This window comes from Chinchilla lanigera, unplaced genomic scaffold (assembly GCF_000276665.1).
Source record: "Chinchilla lanigera isolate Chin_1 unplaced genomic scaffold, ChiLan1.0 scaffold00006, whole genome shotgun sequence".
Lineage (NCBI taxonomy): Eukaryota > Metazoa > Chordata > Mammalia > Rodentia > Chinchillidae > Chinchilla > Chinchilla lanigera.
The window spans coordinates 13,468,578-13,485,900 of record NW_004955407.1 but is presented as its reverse complement, the minus strand read 5'-3'; the positions used below and the strand labels follow the sequence as shown (position 1 = coordinate 13,485,900).

The following is a 17,323-nucleotide window of genomic DNA, read 5'->3' as shown; positions in this document are numbered from 1 at the left end:
ACCCTTGATAGTTATTCACTAATTGAATAGTTAACTTCAAACTTTGCTTCATCAAACATTTTTAATTTTAGAGGAACTGAATAAGAATTTTTCTTCAGAAATCAAATTTGAGTGTCCATAAACCTGAACATTTTTATCGTTTGATAATATAGTGGTGAAATGTTAAGACAAAACAACTTTGTGATTAAATGGAAATAATTTAATTTGATCAGCACACAATGAAAAAATCAACACAAGAAAGAATGATGTATTTGAGAACATTTTTAATAAATAATGTGACAAAATTACTTTTCTGATTATTGGATTTTCAGTATGCAAAATTATGGCTAAAAATAAGAGGCTTCTTACATGAACATAATGAAAACATTAATCACATGGATTGTTCCCTTAGTTCTGCACACCCTTTCTATGAAATTCTTTCAAATTATCTAAATGAACACATTTAGTTTTTGGTGAACACAGACTTTTTTTGTGGTTCAGTTTTGTTTGGCTTTGTTTTCCAGTGGGGTCAGGCCTAATACCTGTATATGATTAAATGTACATTTTTTTCTTCAAATAGCACCAATTATAAAGTCAATTAAATTTATATAATGACAAAAAAGATCATAAAAATCTACAGTCAGAAGGCATCATTTGGCAATTCAACGCAAGTAATGCCTCTATTTCAGCTTATAAGGATATCTTGTAGGTTTCAAGATTGGCCACAACAAACATAAACCATTTTTTTTCTTTAAGTCTGGGAAAGGTATGAACCATTTGTCATAGCCCACAATAAAGTATTCACGTTACTTCACCATCTGTTATCATTCAAATATTCCAAATACAAACATAGAGCATTAACAAAACAGGTTAAAAACGCTTCTCAACATTTTTTCAATAAGACAAAAAAGGTTAATAGTTACAATGGTTTACAAATAAAGTTTAGTGATTGTGCTTTTAAAACCAAAAAAAAAAAAAAAGATTAAAAACAGTGCATTACAAAAACAAAAATCAAACAAACTTCCTTAAGTGGCACTTCTGAAAGTTGAACTGACACTACCAGAAGAAATTTAGGCCAGTTAAAATAGGGATGTCCTTACTCAATTGGTCATTAAAAACATCTATTTGTTTGCAATATGCATTTATAATTGCTTTCTGATTGAAAAATAGAACAAAGTTTTTGCTAGGCTTACTTGTGACAATGACTAGATAACCAGAGGTCCAACTGGCTTAGCCCTACTTATTCAAAAGTACATTTCCAGTAAGAATATACTTCAATGATTGAAATGAAGACAAAATAAAGTACCACCAGAGGTTGCAAAGAGCATATATTTACAATGTTTCTACCCCATTCAAATTGCTTGCAGTTCTGTATTTGCTGTATTTTTTTGGATTCTCCCAGCAATGGGTGGTATGAAACGACTCATTTGAAAATCATGTTAAAATGAAGTATGCTTCCATTTGCATTAGCAGTTGGTTATAGAAAGACTATACTTTGAGAGCCCTTGGCATGAGGTTGATTGATCAACTTTGTACATTTGATCAATATTTTGCTATAAATTGGCTTTGTGTAAGCAGTGCAGTGCCATATCTCAGGGGCAAAATGCAAAAGGACTGTTCTGTTCTCTCCTGCTGGCTGATGACAGAGCAAGATGTCAATACACTTCCTTTGCTGGAAGTGAAAGAGTTCTAAAAGCAAGGGGAAGAGAGAGGCTCCTCCTAGGGTTGAGGACCAAACAATAAAAACGTAATAAAATTTTTAAAAATGGTATCCCAATAAGAGGAATAAAAACGACAATTTGTACATTCTGATTGCACTGAACATCTTCTCTGGCGTCGTGTGTCATCAGACATGAGGCTGCTTGAGTGATAATTTTCACATTAGATCTCGAGAGCCTCTCTGCTTGTCTTCAGCTTTCAGTTTCCTGTTAAGAGATACATTCTCGTTAAACCTCAAAGGAAATTATAACCATCTCCTATTTCTTTATGAGCACTTAGTGGTATAGTTTAATGTGGTGTTTTACTTGTTTGCTGGTGTATGCTGGTAGGTTGGAACGTGCCCATGAGCAAAAATTCACTTCAACTTTCGTTGGTCTCAATCACAAGCAGAAGAGTTTCGGACTCTGTTCGGCAGAGCGTCCCGAACAGAGGTGATGGGGCACTAACACCTGAGATGGTGATGGGGCACTAACACCTGAGAAGGAACACCATGAATTTCCTACTCCCCGCCCCCCGCCCCCCATTCAGCAGTGTAACTCCACTTTCATTGGTTTTAAATGTGGGAATTAACTGCGGTGTGCTCCTCACCAAAAATTGTTTTTCTTAAAAATCAAAAGATAAACTTGAAAAACCACTTCTCTAACATCAGGAGGAAGTGCTATTACCTTTGCATAACATTCAACTAGCCATAATTACTTCCTCCTTCTATTAGAAGTACACTTTAACATTCATGTAAGCAGTTACTTGAGATTAAATATACTTGTAAGAAGAGAAATCCATTCCAAACTTTTATTAAGTGAAAAAAGGGATAATTTTTAAAAGGTAAAAGATTTTATAAAATATGATTTTCACCTCTATCTTAACTATATTTGACTCAAGGAATTTTCTCTGTCTGAGGAAATCAGTATATAAGACAGTCAATCAAATCTGCCAGTATAACCCCTGTGATCACTAAGGGACAGATATCATCCATAGCACACCTTTATTCAAATCATAAAACTATGTCCTTGCTGGGTTTTTATTAACATTGAATTACTCTTATATCTAGACTAACAATTTTTATTTCCCATACATATTTCTTATTTGAAAATATGCAAATGAATATAAATCCTAAGATATGCAAAGAACTACTGCCACTTAAATTACAAAATAAATTTCAGGGAGATTTTATTATTTTTTTTCTTTGGTTTTTTTTTTCCGGTACCGGGAATCGAACTCATGACCTCCTGCTTGCCAGGCAGGTGCTGTGCTGCTGAGCTAAATCCCCAGCCCCTCAGGGAGATTTTAAATGCTCAGAACTTTAGTGTCTAGTATCACAGAATCAGGGAATAAAAAAGTCTGTGATAAAACAGTAACATTTCTGTACAACGATGGAAGTCCCTAACTTCCAAGGCTGACCAAACTTTAGCATAATATTTGAAAACTTGAGAAAAATTATAGTTACCTCTAATTCTTCATTATTATCTTCTCCTCTTTCGTATCCTCCAAGTACCTGCATTTCTGCAATATTTCTTCTACCTACATTTGCTTGCTCCCTTTGTCTGCTTGCTGATCCTCTGGATGACATTGAGCTTGAGGAACTGGGATCTCTGGGATTATTTGATGTTGGAAACGTCGGTCTACAGTAAGGTAGAATATCCTCTGTGTAATGAAATATAATGAATGCAGATGAACACTGGTGTACCGTTCACTGTGTAAAACATCATTCATGCCTTTCTCTAATTTTGAATGGGAAAGCATCAATAATTTTGAGGAATAAATGAGAAAATTATAAGCATAATGAATAATATAGCATTCTCTTTTAATCTTGAAAATAACAAGCCTTGCTATTTTCCCTGCTGAAGGTTGGGGATTTGGGTTGAGTCCTCTTGTGTGTCCATCTCAAACTCACCTGGGGCTAAAGAGGAAAAACAAAAGTGGAGTCAGACTTAGTTTCCAATTCTAACATTTACCATGTGATCTCAGATTATTTTAGGCTTCGGTTTCTACTTTTCAAAAATATGAAAATAGAATCTACACTTAGAAAAGCTTTCGGGTTGATATATAAACAAATGAGATAGTAAAATCTCTATGTAAACTGTAAGTATCATTATAAAGAATTTGCAGAAACCAAGTCCAGCTTCCTATAACTACTAAATTGGAGCCAAGCCCGAGTTCACTCCCCACCTGTTGAAATACTGTTCATTTTTCTTTTGCAGATTTCTGGAACTCAGAAGTCTGCCATCTTTGCAAACTTCAAATAACAAGGCATGGTAGCTAACTGCTGTTTCCTGAGTTTCTGTCTACACACTATTTTTATTTTATTTTTTTAAATTTTAAAGAGAGTAGTAAAAAAAAGAACAATAGCAACATACCAACATCACAGAGGTAAATAAAACAAAGGAAGAGCATTAAACATGACACAGGGTTTCAAAACAAAATGCTAGGAAATAACAGTGGTTATTATTTTGAAAGGGAAAGAAATTGCTTAAAGGAAGGAACAACTGGGATGAGGGAAAGAAAGAAGAAAAGAAGAAGGAAGGTTATATATATATAGATATATAGATATGGTAGCTGGGATAGCTATACTGTTGATGTCTGATGGTTTATTGAAAGGAACAGTTAATGCTTAAAATTTTCTATATTTTGACCAATTTTGCATGCTTTTATCTGGTAATCTGAGCAACTGATTTGAAGACAACAATATGCAATAGAACAGCCATACTATTTTAAATTTAGCGCTTTTATTGACAATGTCACTTGACTGCTCACTTTTCTCCACAGCCTGTCTATTGCACCCTTTGGACACAACCCACACTGCAGAGGTGGTTCTTCTACACCCCAAGCCCCGCTTCCTCTGCTATCCACATTGCCTGAGTGAAAGCTGATCTTCCTGGGAGTCCACTGGCAGTCTTTCTAGTGGAAGGGAAAGAGAAAGCACTGCTTCTTGTTCATCAATCACTGCTCCTCAACCTTTGCATCAAAATGTTCTGTAAGCTGAAGGCATCTACTTATGAGGCCAGCTACAGTTCTCCTCAGTGGAACCTTATCTTTCCCACAGTCCCACCCCCAGGACTTTGATGAGGGTGGCTGCTGGGACATCCTCTTCACAGTGTTTGGTCTCTGGTGACTTTCACCTTCTCTGCCTTTTCAAAACAGTTTTCCTTTCCACTGACTTCAGTTTTATCAGCTCACAGTATGTTAGGATCACCTTGATGAAACTGTGCCTGAAGCCATTCTCTACAGGAGCCAATACCTTCTTTCTTGTTCATTGCTCAAATGAGTTTCTTAAAAAGCAAGTTGGGCTCAGTATTAGTTTTTTGATTCCCATTCACGCCCACTGAAATCTATTTATGCCTATATTCTGGCTCTAAAACTGAAAAAATTGGTAATATTGACCCATTTTCTGTCCTTATTTCTTTTGGACTTCTCGGTTTAAACATTAGTACTCTTCTAGTTTCTAGTACGCCTTTCTTCCTGACCATTCTTTTATCAATTCTTCTCATTTTATGGAGCACCTCTTACATGTTAGTGCCCACTTTCTGCTCCTTTCACCCCAATATTATATATATATATATATTACCCTGCCCCACTCATCCTATGTGGGTTAAGCCACTCCATGAATATCATCTTTTCTAGAATGGAACTGTCAGTGAGGACAGGCATTCTTGTCCATTTTATGTGCTGATATCTTCCCAGCTTGACATACTGACAGGTGACTGATGAATAGTTTGGGCTGAGTGGGTGAGCAGCTACCTGCTATTTTCATGATGTCTAACATGTACTTGTATTTTCAACGCTCCCAGTCTCTGGCTCTTGCAGCCAGCCCAAGTGAACACCTCACACACAACACAGGCAGCATCGACCTCCACACCCACTCCCTTGAGAGTCCTTCATCCTCTCTACTCTCTGACATAGCTATGTCACTCATCATTAAGAAACACAAGACAGAAAACTAGAATTATCTTAGATTCCCTTCTCCCTCTCAGAGATCTTCCTGCACACTTCGTGTAATTTTTCAACATATTCAAACACACAAGTGAGACTGATTTTGACTTTTAAATGTTTCTGGAATTTTTCCCATTTCTGTCCCTGATCCCATATCCCGGTTCATGTCCCCCACATCCCTTGTCCAACGTCTAACATGACGCTGTCTCTTGAGCTATGACTTTCTAAACCATATTCATCCTTGGTCTTCCTCTCATGTGATCTACAGCCTCTTTATAACTTAAGCTTTCTACTTCAAAATTCCACCTGTGCACCTTAATCACCCACATGTACTGCATTTCTTTCAGTGTCCTCAGCAGACCTTAAAACTCTTCATGATGACTTTTCCACCAAAACAATCTACCTTTCTCTGCAAGCTGAATTCTACCCATCCTTAAACACTCAGTTTATGTCTCATTTCTACCAGCAAAGATCAAGAGGTTTTCTTAATATTGCTTCTTTCACAATTCGGGGCTAAATGCCCCACTTCTGCACTCTGAGCTATCATAGCATCGTGAAGATAAAATGAAGAAAAAACGTTTCTGTTTGGCTCAGTTTGCAGGCTGTGCTTGACTGCATAGAAGACGCAGTGGTCAGCAACAGTGAGGCTAGGGAGGCTCAGGAAGCTTTAAAAGTTAGTTTAAAAACTATAGATATTCTCGTTCAGGTCTCTGAAGTCAAGACTCATGCCCACACAAATTTCAGGACTTAATGCCATACTTCAAATAACAACACTAAGAGTTTGATAGATGTAGAAATAAATTGAACTGAGGTAAATGTCAGCAAAAAGATCAGATGTTCAAATCCAGAAACCACTCTCCTTAATTAAAAGTAACCATTCATTACACATGTAAATCAGGATGTTTTTTTTTTCATTACAAATAATGTAAATTGAACTATGAAGGTGAAAATTACACCAATGCATAGAAATGATAACTTAATTATATATACACACACACACACACACACACACACACACACACACATTCAAGAAAAAATTGGGAAAATTGGGACATACAAAATATAACTGGCCGGTGTATCTTAGTGCTTTCCTTGCTTCTAGAGTACTGGCTCCAGTTTTAGTTCCCTGTGAAACATAACTTTCTAACATAGAGGTAAATTACATCTCTGAAAATTGGCTTAAATATTTTTCTATGTTCTGATTCGACCCCACCAAGTTCCTAAGTTTCTAATGTTTTCTGCAGAAGAATCTCATTCACTCTGGAGGAAGCTGGCTTATGAACGAGCAATTTACCCATACTTTCTGGCCAGGCATAAAGCCATTACTGTACATCGAGACATGATGTTTGTGAATCACTCCTTGAAGCACGGTCACCATGAGGCAGAAGCTCAGAGCTGGGCCACCTTTGATTTAACTCATAATGACAAGCTAGTAAAACCAGATAAAGTGGCATGTGTTTATAATTCCAGCACTCTGGGAGGCAGAGGCAGGAAGACCCCAAGTTCTACGCCTGCCTGGGTAACTTAGACCTCATATCAACATTTTTAAAAATTACATTTTAAAAAAAGGGCTGAGTGCAAAGGCCCTGAGTCCAACCCCCAGGACCATAAAAACAGATGACAAATAAATAAATAGTAAATTTTTCAAATTCTGAGTTGTGGTGACATCACTGAGGACGCTGTGGTGACCCAGCAGAGACAGCTGTGAGAAATGGGCAGCTCTATTTTTCACTTGCTACATGAAGAGTTCAGGCTTCGGTCCCAGGACAAAGTGAAAGAGCCCAGTGTGCTGAAAGGGCTCCCTGAAAGAGCTGAGCAGATCACCAGAGTAAACACAATCTCACCAAGATATCACTTATAAAAATATAACACAGTGTCCCAAAGCTTCCCAGGATTCATTCCCCTATCACTTTTTGCTAATTCCAGCCATCATCTTCCTCCTATTGTACCTCTTCCTCTTACATGGCTTCTCCTCCTTCATCTGCATCACACTGCTCAAATTTCAGTACTTCCACTGACTTCCTGCCAAGCCCTATTCCAGCCTTTCCTCCTCTCAACCTCCTGAGAAGTTTTCGCTAAGCACCTCCCTTTCAAGATCTCTGTTCAGTTCAATCTTGTATGGTCTGGCTCCTCTTCTGACGGCTGCCCACAAAAGCTTTTGTCAATATTGCTCTGGATGACACAGTCCAAAATATTTTTCCCAAGTGTTAGCACTGCATTTTCACCTCTTAGGCATTTTATACCGCTTATGAAAGAATTTCCTCCTCCATATTTTCTAGAAACTTGTTTTTTGGGGTGCAGAGGATGGAATCTCAGGTATCAAGCATACTGGGCAAGCCCATCCCTGAGCTACAGCTCCAGCCCTAGGATACTATGTTGAGTAGCTTGAGAATCTTCAGGCTGGGTATTCTCAGTTCCCTTTGTAGAATGTGGATGTTCTGCCTGCCTTCTGTGACGGTTCCCAAATAGCGCTGACATCTTGTGATGTCTCACAACAGCCTATTTGCACAGCGGTACCTCTGCTCACGAATTTAATTCTTTCCACAGTTCTGGTCACAAACCGAGTTGGATGAGCACCGAGTCAATAAATGTTGACTTGGTGGGGGAATTTGATTCGGTTTTTGTGCAGCTTGGTTCGCATCCAGAATGCAGAAAGAATGAAGTTCATGAACCAAGGTGCCACTGTGTTCGTCTCTTCCTCCGTCCACATTCACTAACGTCACACTTATAGTTCAACTTTAGCTTTCTGTATGTAAACAAGAGTAAGCAAATGAGTACAAAGTGGACTTTGGTTTTTCTTCCCAGAGAATGGGCTGCCAATTACCAGCTTATCACCGCTGCTATTCAGCTGTTATAATTCACACAGTTATTTCCTTTGTGTTGCTGGTTCTAAAATCCACTGCCCACTTAAAACTTTTCTCATCATCATTAAGTCTAGTTCTCCATATTTTTAATGATTTTCTTTAGTCCTGTTTTCTTGTCAGCATTTTAATCAATTCAAATCAAATTATTTTTCTGCATGAAATATGTTTTCCTGTTTTTTTTTTTCCTGCATTGGTTAGTATAACTGTATTCCATTAGTCATACATGGCCATGTAATTTAATATTTGAATAACTTCTTATTAACTCTATTTCAACTTTCATTATAACATTTCATTAGTCATCAAGTCCTATTGGAGCCATCTCTGAAATGCCGACGTAGGCTATTTTCTCCTTTTCACTCATACTGTTTACTTCAGAGCTTTTACATTTTGTACCTAGATTATTATTGTGGGTTCTGCCTGATTCCCATCTCCTCATTCACTGGAGTTCTTTTGCTAAATATCTAATTATGTCATGTCTCATTCAAAATTCTTTTCTGGCTCATCACTGCCTATATCATAAATCTCAGTGTCTTTAGAATAGTATCACTGGATTTTCCAGTTTTAACCTTAGACACCCTATTCTCCATTCAAAGTGGAAACCTTTTTAACCAAATATACATCTTCACACTCACATATTCTTTCTCAGCCCATTTCCTGTCCTGACATCTTCTCGCAGCCTGTTTGAATTCATGTTTCCTTTCAAAATCCAACTGAAATGGCACCTCAATAGGGAAGCACTATACTGGAAAGAACTGTATTAGAATTATTTGGGGATATGCCTGTTGTTGTTACTGGAGAACAAATTTCTTAATTTTACCCCTTTTCATTGGTCCTGTATGCCCAATTGTGCATTTCAAACCATGACATGCTGTGCTTGTTTGCTGCTTGGATAAACCAGTACCTTGGATGAGATGCGTCTTCGCTGGTGGAAGGTCTCTTCTGACTGCCTTGTTTCCGCGTCCTTTCCCATCATTCTGCTGTTCCTGTGCTTCTCTGGGATCCCCTGGATTTGTCCGCATGTCGGAGACCTGTCTTCCATCCAGCACCTCTCTGCCCTTGTAGCCGCCTCCTTTTCTATCCGATGATCTGTCTGTTCTGGCTTCTATGGAAGGGAGCTTGGGCACCACTACCGGTCGCACCTCCAGCTGTGCTTTGGATTGGACAGTGGGTGATTTAATAGCAGGTGGCGGCACGGGAGGAGGTGGAAGATCTAAAAAGGATCACGTAAAATACTGTAAAAGTCTGCCAACTTTAAAATTATAAAAATTTAGGATTATCATTGCGGTCGCATATAACTGTGAGACACTGCATCTTAAATTAATACAGCAATTCAAGGCAACCAAAAAGTAAGCACAGCCATTTCAGTGCACTCTCATCAGCTACTAAGGATTACTGAATGGTAAAGCTGGCATATAGAGGTTATCCACTTTGGGGATTGCTAGTACTGGCTGTAAAGTAAGTACCGTACCTTCTCCTATCCCAGTCACGGCAGGCTTCCAAACTCAACGTGGCATAATGTTGATCATCCCAGACGCACAGTCTTATACCTTTAGACCATGATTTCAAATTGCTTGAGGTGGGCGCTTACATTGGGACTTATCTGCCATCTCTAACCTAGCCTAAGTTGTTTCTTATTTTGGAGATAAGGAAGATCAACATAAATTTTAAATTATTTTCCAGTTTCACATCCAGACATGATCAGAACCAGAAACTAATGCTTTTAGATTCTAATTTGCTGGTTTAGGCCTCTTATTATTACTTCATTCTGTCACAGGTTTACCATCTACCATTCAGTGATGGTCTCTCTCCATTTATATACATCCGGAGATTTAAACCAGATACTCACTGGAATAAATACAGGTTCATTTCTTATTCTATGTATAACAACATCTAAACAGATATGATTTATTTAAGTTAATAAATCATACCACATATCAATTTCTTACATTTTTAAAAGGGTGAAAGTTGGTATAAAATCTGTTATCTAGAAAATTACTCCCTTTAAGCAGTAATATCTTTTAAAATTATTTCTCTGTATACTCTGGGGAGGAAAGAGAGACATATGTTAATAATGTTTGGGAAATTAGTAGAAGAAAATGAACAGGTTTCTAAGGCTAGATTGCTGTAGTTGTAGTATACAGGAGGGGCTAAAGGAAAGGTTTTACTCTGAGACCAAGAGATTACTTTAAAGCTTACATAAATAACAGCAAGACACGGAATAGTACTGGTGCTTGTTCAAACAGAGAGTAGAAGATGTGCTTGAGATTAAGGATGGAAAATCAATATTATTTAATATAATGAGATATAATACATGGGAACAAGAGAGAATCTAAGATGAAGTTTTCAGTAGTTGGCTTGGTAGACGAGAAAGACATCACTGAAGATATATAATGCAGAAACGAGGAAGGAATGTTTGCAATAAAAGAGTAAAGCCATATTTAAAAATTAGGAGTAACCTTGGTAGTGCTCAGTCTGAGACAGGAAGCAGGCATTTGCATATAAAATCTGAACTTCAAGAGAGATCAAAACCAGAGAAACAGATTGAGGCACCAACAACACTGCTATGTTTTCAGTTGTCTTTACAAATGACAATGCTTTCACATTTGAGAGTCATATCTACATTGATAAGCTAAAAAGCATTCATGATACAGTGATTAAGTACTTAGTATTAGAAGATTAGTGGAGATTTTAAGTAAAATATACATTGACAAGGGAAAAGATTTAAAAGTATGTAAGGATTTAAACTTGAAACTACAACATCTTGTGCCCATCTACTTCCATTTACAAATCTCTAATACTGATTATTCAGAGTAGTGAGTTTGAATACTTTCCTATAGATCATTCACACATGATTTATGCACATAAAGCAGGGCTGCCCAGTAACATAAATCAAGCAAGTGACCTTTAAAGTGAAAGACTGTGTGAAATGATCGCATCCAGCATTATGCATAATGTGGCTCTCACCAGCCATAGGTACCTGATAAAAAGTAATACACAAACATACAACCTTTGATTTTGTTTTGTTTTATTTTCTTTGCACTACTGACAATGCAACCAGGTGCTCTTTACCACTGACTAACATCTCCAGGACTTTTTATTTATTTTAAGAGAGTATCTCTCTGAACTGCCCGGGCCTGGCCTCAAACTTGTTATACCTATGCATCAGCTTGCCAAGTAGCGAGGATTACAGGTGTGTGCCACGGCACCCATCAGCCTCAACTTTTTTTTTTTTTTTTTTTGCAGAAAACTGCAGACTCTTCACGTTCTCTCTCCTGACCGGGTGTGTCATCCTGGATTTCAGAAGGGGGTTCCACTCATTGAGGTTGATCTTTACTGGGCTGCTGCTAAACCACATGCTCAGGAAGGCGAGTAGGTTCTTCATCCCTTTGTCCTTTAGATTTAGAGGTCGGTCTCACTTCCTCACTCACATCTCACACTACCACCGACGTCCTCACAGGTGAAAACGAGTTTAGACAAAAGGAACAAAGCTGCACATTGACCGCTCCCCGACAGCCTCACATTTCATTAACATGAATCACGCTGTACTGTCTTTCGCATAGCCACATGACTATGTCCGTCTCTGCATAAATATCAACCATTCTTTCAAAAATTTCTGTGCAATACTTTATCTTATATACTTATTATTTAGATAATATCTACACAATAATATTTAGGCTTTTCCAGATAGCTTGGGTTATCAGTAATGGTCTGCTGTCATTTACACGTACCAACATGAGAAAGTCTTTATTATAGTTGTGCCTCTATAATGGCAAATTGAAGATCTTAGAAAGTTGTGTTTTAATCCAGGATTTCTCATTCTAATTTTTTTAATGAATGAACTTTTTTTGTCTTCAAAAAAGACATTTTAAAGAATTAATTATCTTTCAATATTGTATTTTAAAGCTAAGGCATTAAAGTATTAGATTTGGAAAGAAGGAAGTCTGTGCTTCTACCTACTGTTAGCTGCCTTACTTAGGATCCCATTATCAAGTGACTGAAGTTTTACTTGCATGTATCAGTTGCCGGGTTCCGCGGCTAGCCATGTTCTAGGTCCATATACTGTATGTAGCTTCCACACATTGGCTAATACAATAGCCAAGCAATAGCCAACAGCACTGATTTCCCTCTGATTCTAAAACCTTATATATGTTTGTCTTGCAACTTAGACTGCTAGTGTCATTCGTGCGTGAACTTGTTCATTTGTTCACTATTTCAGTGGACTTTTCAAAAACAGTAGTTAGAAACCAGCACTCTCATGGAAATCTTCCCTTACCTGTTAACTGTTGAAAGTTACCCAGAAGAGTTGAAAATAGACTGTAAAATGTGTCCTACAGCCTACAGATCCAAGGCAGAGTGGTGTTACATTCAGATTGAATCTGCAACTAATACTAACAGGAGAAAAGCCTGACTGAGAATACGTAGGGACAGGGAGAGTCAGGGACTACAGACTCATTTCTGCATTATCTGCTCACTAGAAACATAAACTAGATTGTAATCACAGGTGGTCAGGAAAGTGGATGACTGCTACTATCATCAAATCCCAAGACACATGAACTTATCACACATCAAAGCCGGGGGCTGGGGATTTAGCTCAACGGCACAGCGCCTGCCTGGCAAGTGCGAGGTCATGAGTTCGATTCCCGGTACCAGAAAACAAACAAACAAACAAAAAAAGCTGATGACTGCCACTATCATAATATCATGCAAAGTTCTGGAAATAAATACCAGATATTTCATGTGATGCTGTTTAGAACATAGATTGAAAGAAAAAAAGAACTCAATGGTGACCTCAAGAATTCTAACTTCTTGTAAATAATTACCACTGTATCTAATAATTACAGGGAAGCGGTAGCAGGTTAGATTTCTCATGCAAACAGACTTCCAAGGAAATTCCTTATCATGTTGTATAAAGTGATTATGAACTCAAACCCAGAGTTGTAGTATAAACAATTTCTTATTTCATGTAGTGATAACCTTGTAGAGATAAGTAATACTACTATCACCCAATTCATGTCATAAGTAGTTCAAGTTGGGTTTAACAGCAGGGATTAAGGACACATTCTACATATATACATATCTATTCATTGTCTTTATGCAATCATATCAACACTCACTTTTTATATGACTCTTCAAATAGCAAATTATATTGAACGTAAGATAAACCATAAGAACCTGTACATGGAGACAGTTCTGCCAGCACGTCGTTAACTCACAATCGAGATCCAGCACTATTTACTTAACTGCTTAAAGTCCCAAGACTTGTAATTAATGATAAATCAAGTCAAAATAAAATTATTGCAAAGACGGTAGTGAATCTATAATTTATGAAAAGTAGGGTTGGAGAAATAACGTGGATTTTGTATTTAAATCAAGTATGCAAATCTATTGCAAAGGCTGCAAAGAAGAAGTTGGAAGCATCCATCAGCAAGTCCTCGAAATGCACTTGTGCTTCAGTTTACCTCAATAATACTTTGCCTAATAAATATTCATATATTTTAATCCTATCCTCCATCTGGGTTAAACTTGAAAGTGGCAAATATGAAATAAATAAATAATTAGCTACAGCCTGTCAGTGCGACTGCAGCGTGCGGAGCTGCGCTCGGCATCAAGCGTGCCCTGCGTATTTATGAAGTACAGTGCCGAGCAAGCTATGTCACAGTGCCATGCATTTGACAAGGGCTGGTGGGCTGTCATCAGCCACACTGTGTGTTCCCAAAATTCATATACACAAATCTAAATCCCCGGTACTTCAGAGGTTTTAAAGAGACAATTATATTAAAATGGGCTCACTGGGATGGGCTCTAATCCAGTATGACTAATGCTGTATCAGAAGTGGAGATTAGGAGGCTGAAGACATAGCTCAGTGGCACAAGCACCTGTCTGGCAAATGCAAGGTCCTGAGTTTGATTCCCAGTACCAAAAAAAAAAAAAAAAAAGAAGTGGAGATTAGGGTACATTTACACTGAGAGAGGACCATGCGAAGACACAGGGAGAAGGACACCTATGAACCAAAAGAGAGAGGCCTCCGAAGCAATGGACCTCACCGCCACCTTGATCTTGGACTTCTAGCATCCAGATCTGTGAGGAAATAAATTTCTGTTCTCTAAGGTTCCTGGCCTGCAGTACTTTTTAGATAACATACCTAGCAACTGATACAGGGGTTATCTGACAGAGGTCAGCACAAATCACTTTTTATCAGTTCAGATATAGCTATTCCAGTCATCTTTACAAAGTTTATAAAATTATAGCATGGGATTTCACAACTTGAACAAAGTTTATGAAGCAAAGATATTATAAACTCAATACTGACATGTCATATTCTGTCACATTCTGGAAGCAAAGATATTATAAACTCAATACTGACATGTCATATTCTGGACATAATTATCAAAATGTTCAAAGAAAGATAAAGCTGTAATTTAAAAACAGTTTTAGTTATTTCTCCATTTTATTTAGTTTTGTTACTTAAAGAAAATATTTGTTAGCTTCTAATTACAGTAAGACTGTAACAATTTTGCATAATCACTTTGTGAAGTAAGCAGTCAGAAATCTAATATTTCACATTAATTTTTGGCTTTATATATGCTTCAGTATAGATCTTTGGTATTCCTGAAATTAAATAGGGAACATAACTTTAGCATTTCCTCATTCAACTTAATAGTTATTGTTCAGGGATTAGTGAGTTTATATATAATTATTAAACATACTAAAATAAGTACTTCAGCATGCTAAAAATAAATGTAGATAACAATTTTCAAGCATGGAGTTATTGGTTGCTGTGGTGATATATTCTCTAACTTGGCATGCTTACATTACTTAAAGCATTTCTAGAAGGCACTGCTCAATGCCAGACTCCCCTCCAAACATGTATAAATATGAGGTGGAAAGAGCCACACAAAGCACGAGGCCAGATTTTCCCTCATGTATTCAATTTAAATGTGTTTACATCCAGGCTCGATGTGTAGCCAGTTTTCCAGTGAGGAGTACTCTTCTAGATAATAAAAATTGATAAAACAGCTATAAAACTTGTAAAATGCCCTGACAGGGGTGCCATAAATGTAAAATGGCCAGTAGAGTTTAGGGATTTACACCTAGTGTTTGTCCCTTCGCAGAGGCAAACACATACAAAGCCTCTGTCATAACCCTTCACAATCAAGATAATATTCTGACGGTTCAGTTTTGCTGACAAGAGTCCTGGGCAGAAGCCAGGACGCCCAGGTGCGCTGCGTCATGCCAGTATTTAATGTAGTCTAATATCAGATAGATGCCAGTGAGAGAACATACTCAGAATAAAGCACAGATAATAGCATGGACAGCCACTCATTTCAAAATTACATGTGCTCATCATGCTGTGAGCTTTGTATTAAATTTTTCTGTCAAGTGGTAGGAATCACAGGGAGAAGTACCCCCAGAAAACCCTCCTTGTAACCTTGGATAAGGATCTATAATATTAGGCTTTCATATGATAATGGCAAATAATGCCCTTTTTTGAAAAATTGCTGACTGCTAATGAAAGTCCTAATCAGATAGTGTTCACCCAGGACCAGGGGGTGGGACACAGTGCTTGCGACACTCTTCCTCCGTACCTTTAGCAAATTTAGAAGACTTGACAAGATGGGTGAGTCTGAGAGAATTTATCTTACACGAATTTCCACAAAGCCCACGGGGTTCTTTTATAAAATGAGAAGGTGGCGGTTTAATAAATGCTGGGCCACCTGAGGCATTGTCATTAAAGGATTTCTCTAGACAACATCACGATGTTTGCACTACCCTCTGCCTCCAGGAGAATCCCTGAGTTTCCCGTTCCGAAAGAGCTGACACTTCGTGTGAAGGCATGGAGGAGGAAGGGTCGCTTTGCCTTTTGGTACACAGGGTATCTGAGATGCCACTAAGGTCTGCATTAATATTCAAACAAGTTTATTCTCCTTTGTTTAAATATAATCTTGTAAAAATATAAAATGAGAAACAAAACCGTGATACTCTGTAGGATTTATCAGTGCCTCCGACAGAGGTTAATCCTGGGTCATTACTTCAGCTGTGTTCTTGTCCATTTGTTTGAAACTATAAAATAAACTTCCAAAAATCTGAAAGCTACACATTGCTTTAGTTTCTTAAAGAGCCAGATTAAAAGACAGAAACAACTGGAGATGCTTGAGAAGATATAGATCACTCTTGTAGACAACATGACGCTTTCTGATAGCGAGTTTTTAATGTAATTTCTAATGTCAGTGAACGCATTTACTCCTTCTAAAGAGGCAAGGAACATAAGCGAGAGTCACAGATGTTTGCACCTGTTTCAGTGGACTTACCATCTGGGTAGGCCTCTCTGCGCAGATGTCCCGGCTGGTGTTTTTGTTTCTTGGCTGGTCTGGCTTTCTGTACCACAGCAGCGCTCACATTGCTGTCCGTAGATACAGGACTTGTGGGCCTAGGGCACTGAGATGTATGGAAATGGCGGCGGCCTGAGAAAACAAAACAGAGGCAGACAACTCAGAGAATTTTGATCATCACAGGGACAGCAAAAGCAAAACATGAAAGCTAGAAACATACCTGGTTTCAAAAAGCACTTAGCTAAAATCTAGCAAATAAAAGACTTATTTTCACTCTTCCTATACTAGCCACCAGAGAAAATAGCCTAAAATCTTTTCCAGGTCATTTTCTTTAACTATGCTACTTTTATTCTACTAAAGTTCATTACCTACTTGCTAAGGAAAACATTTCTACTATTTTTCCAAGAAGTCTCAAAACAATGTTATTCCTGGCCAGGCATATAGCTTAGAGGCACAAGCACCTGCCTGGCTAGCGCAAGATCCTGAGTTCGATTCCTGGTACCA

General features: G+C 37.9%; 1 protein-coding gene across 5 annotated transcripts in view; it reads right to left on the bottom strand.

The window, feature by feature from the left end:
* Positions 1 to 177: 177 nt before the first annotated feature.
* The window catches only part of Robo1 (roundabout guidance receptor 1), an 891,813-nt gene continuing 874,667 nt past the window's right edge, over positions 178 to 17,323 (bottom strand). For all 5 annotated transcript variants that reach the window (XM_013503701.1, XM_013503711.1, XM_013503704.1 and 2 more), the window contains 4 exons: positions 16,799 to 16,951; positions 9,391 to 9,699; positions 3,143 to 3,339; positions 178 to 1,904 (listed from right to left, as the gene is read on the bottom strand). In XM_013503701.1, the coding sequence (XP_013359155.1) occupies positions 1,890 to 1,904; positions 3,143 to 3,339; positions 9,391 to 9,699; positions 16,799 to 16,951 (674 nt within the window). In that variant the 3' untranslated portion in view covers positions 178 to 1,889. The remainder of the gene's footprint in view (positions 1,905 to 3,142; positions 3,340 to 9,390; positions 9,700 to 16,798; positions 16,952 to 17,323) is intronic.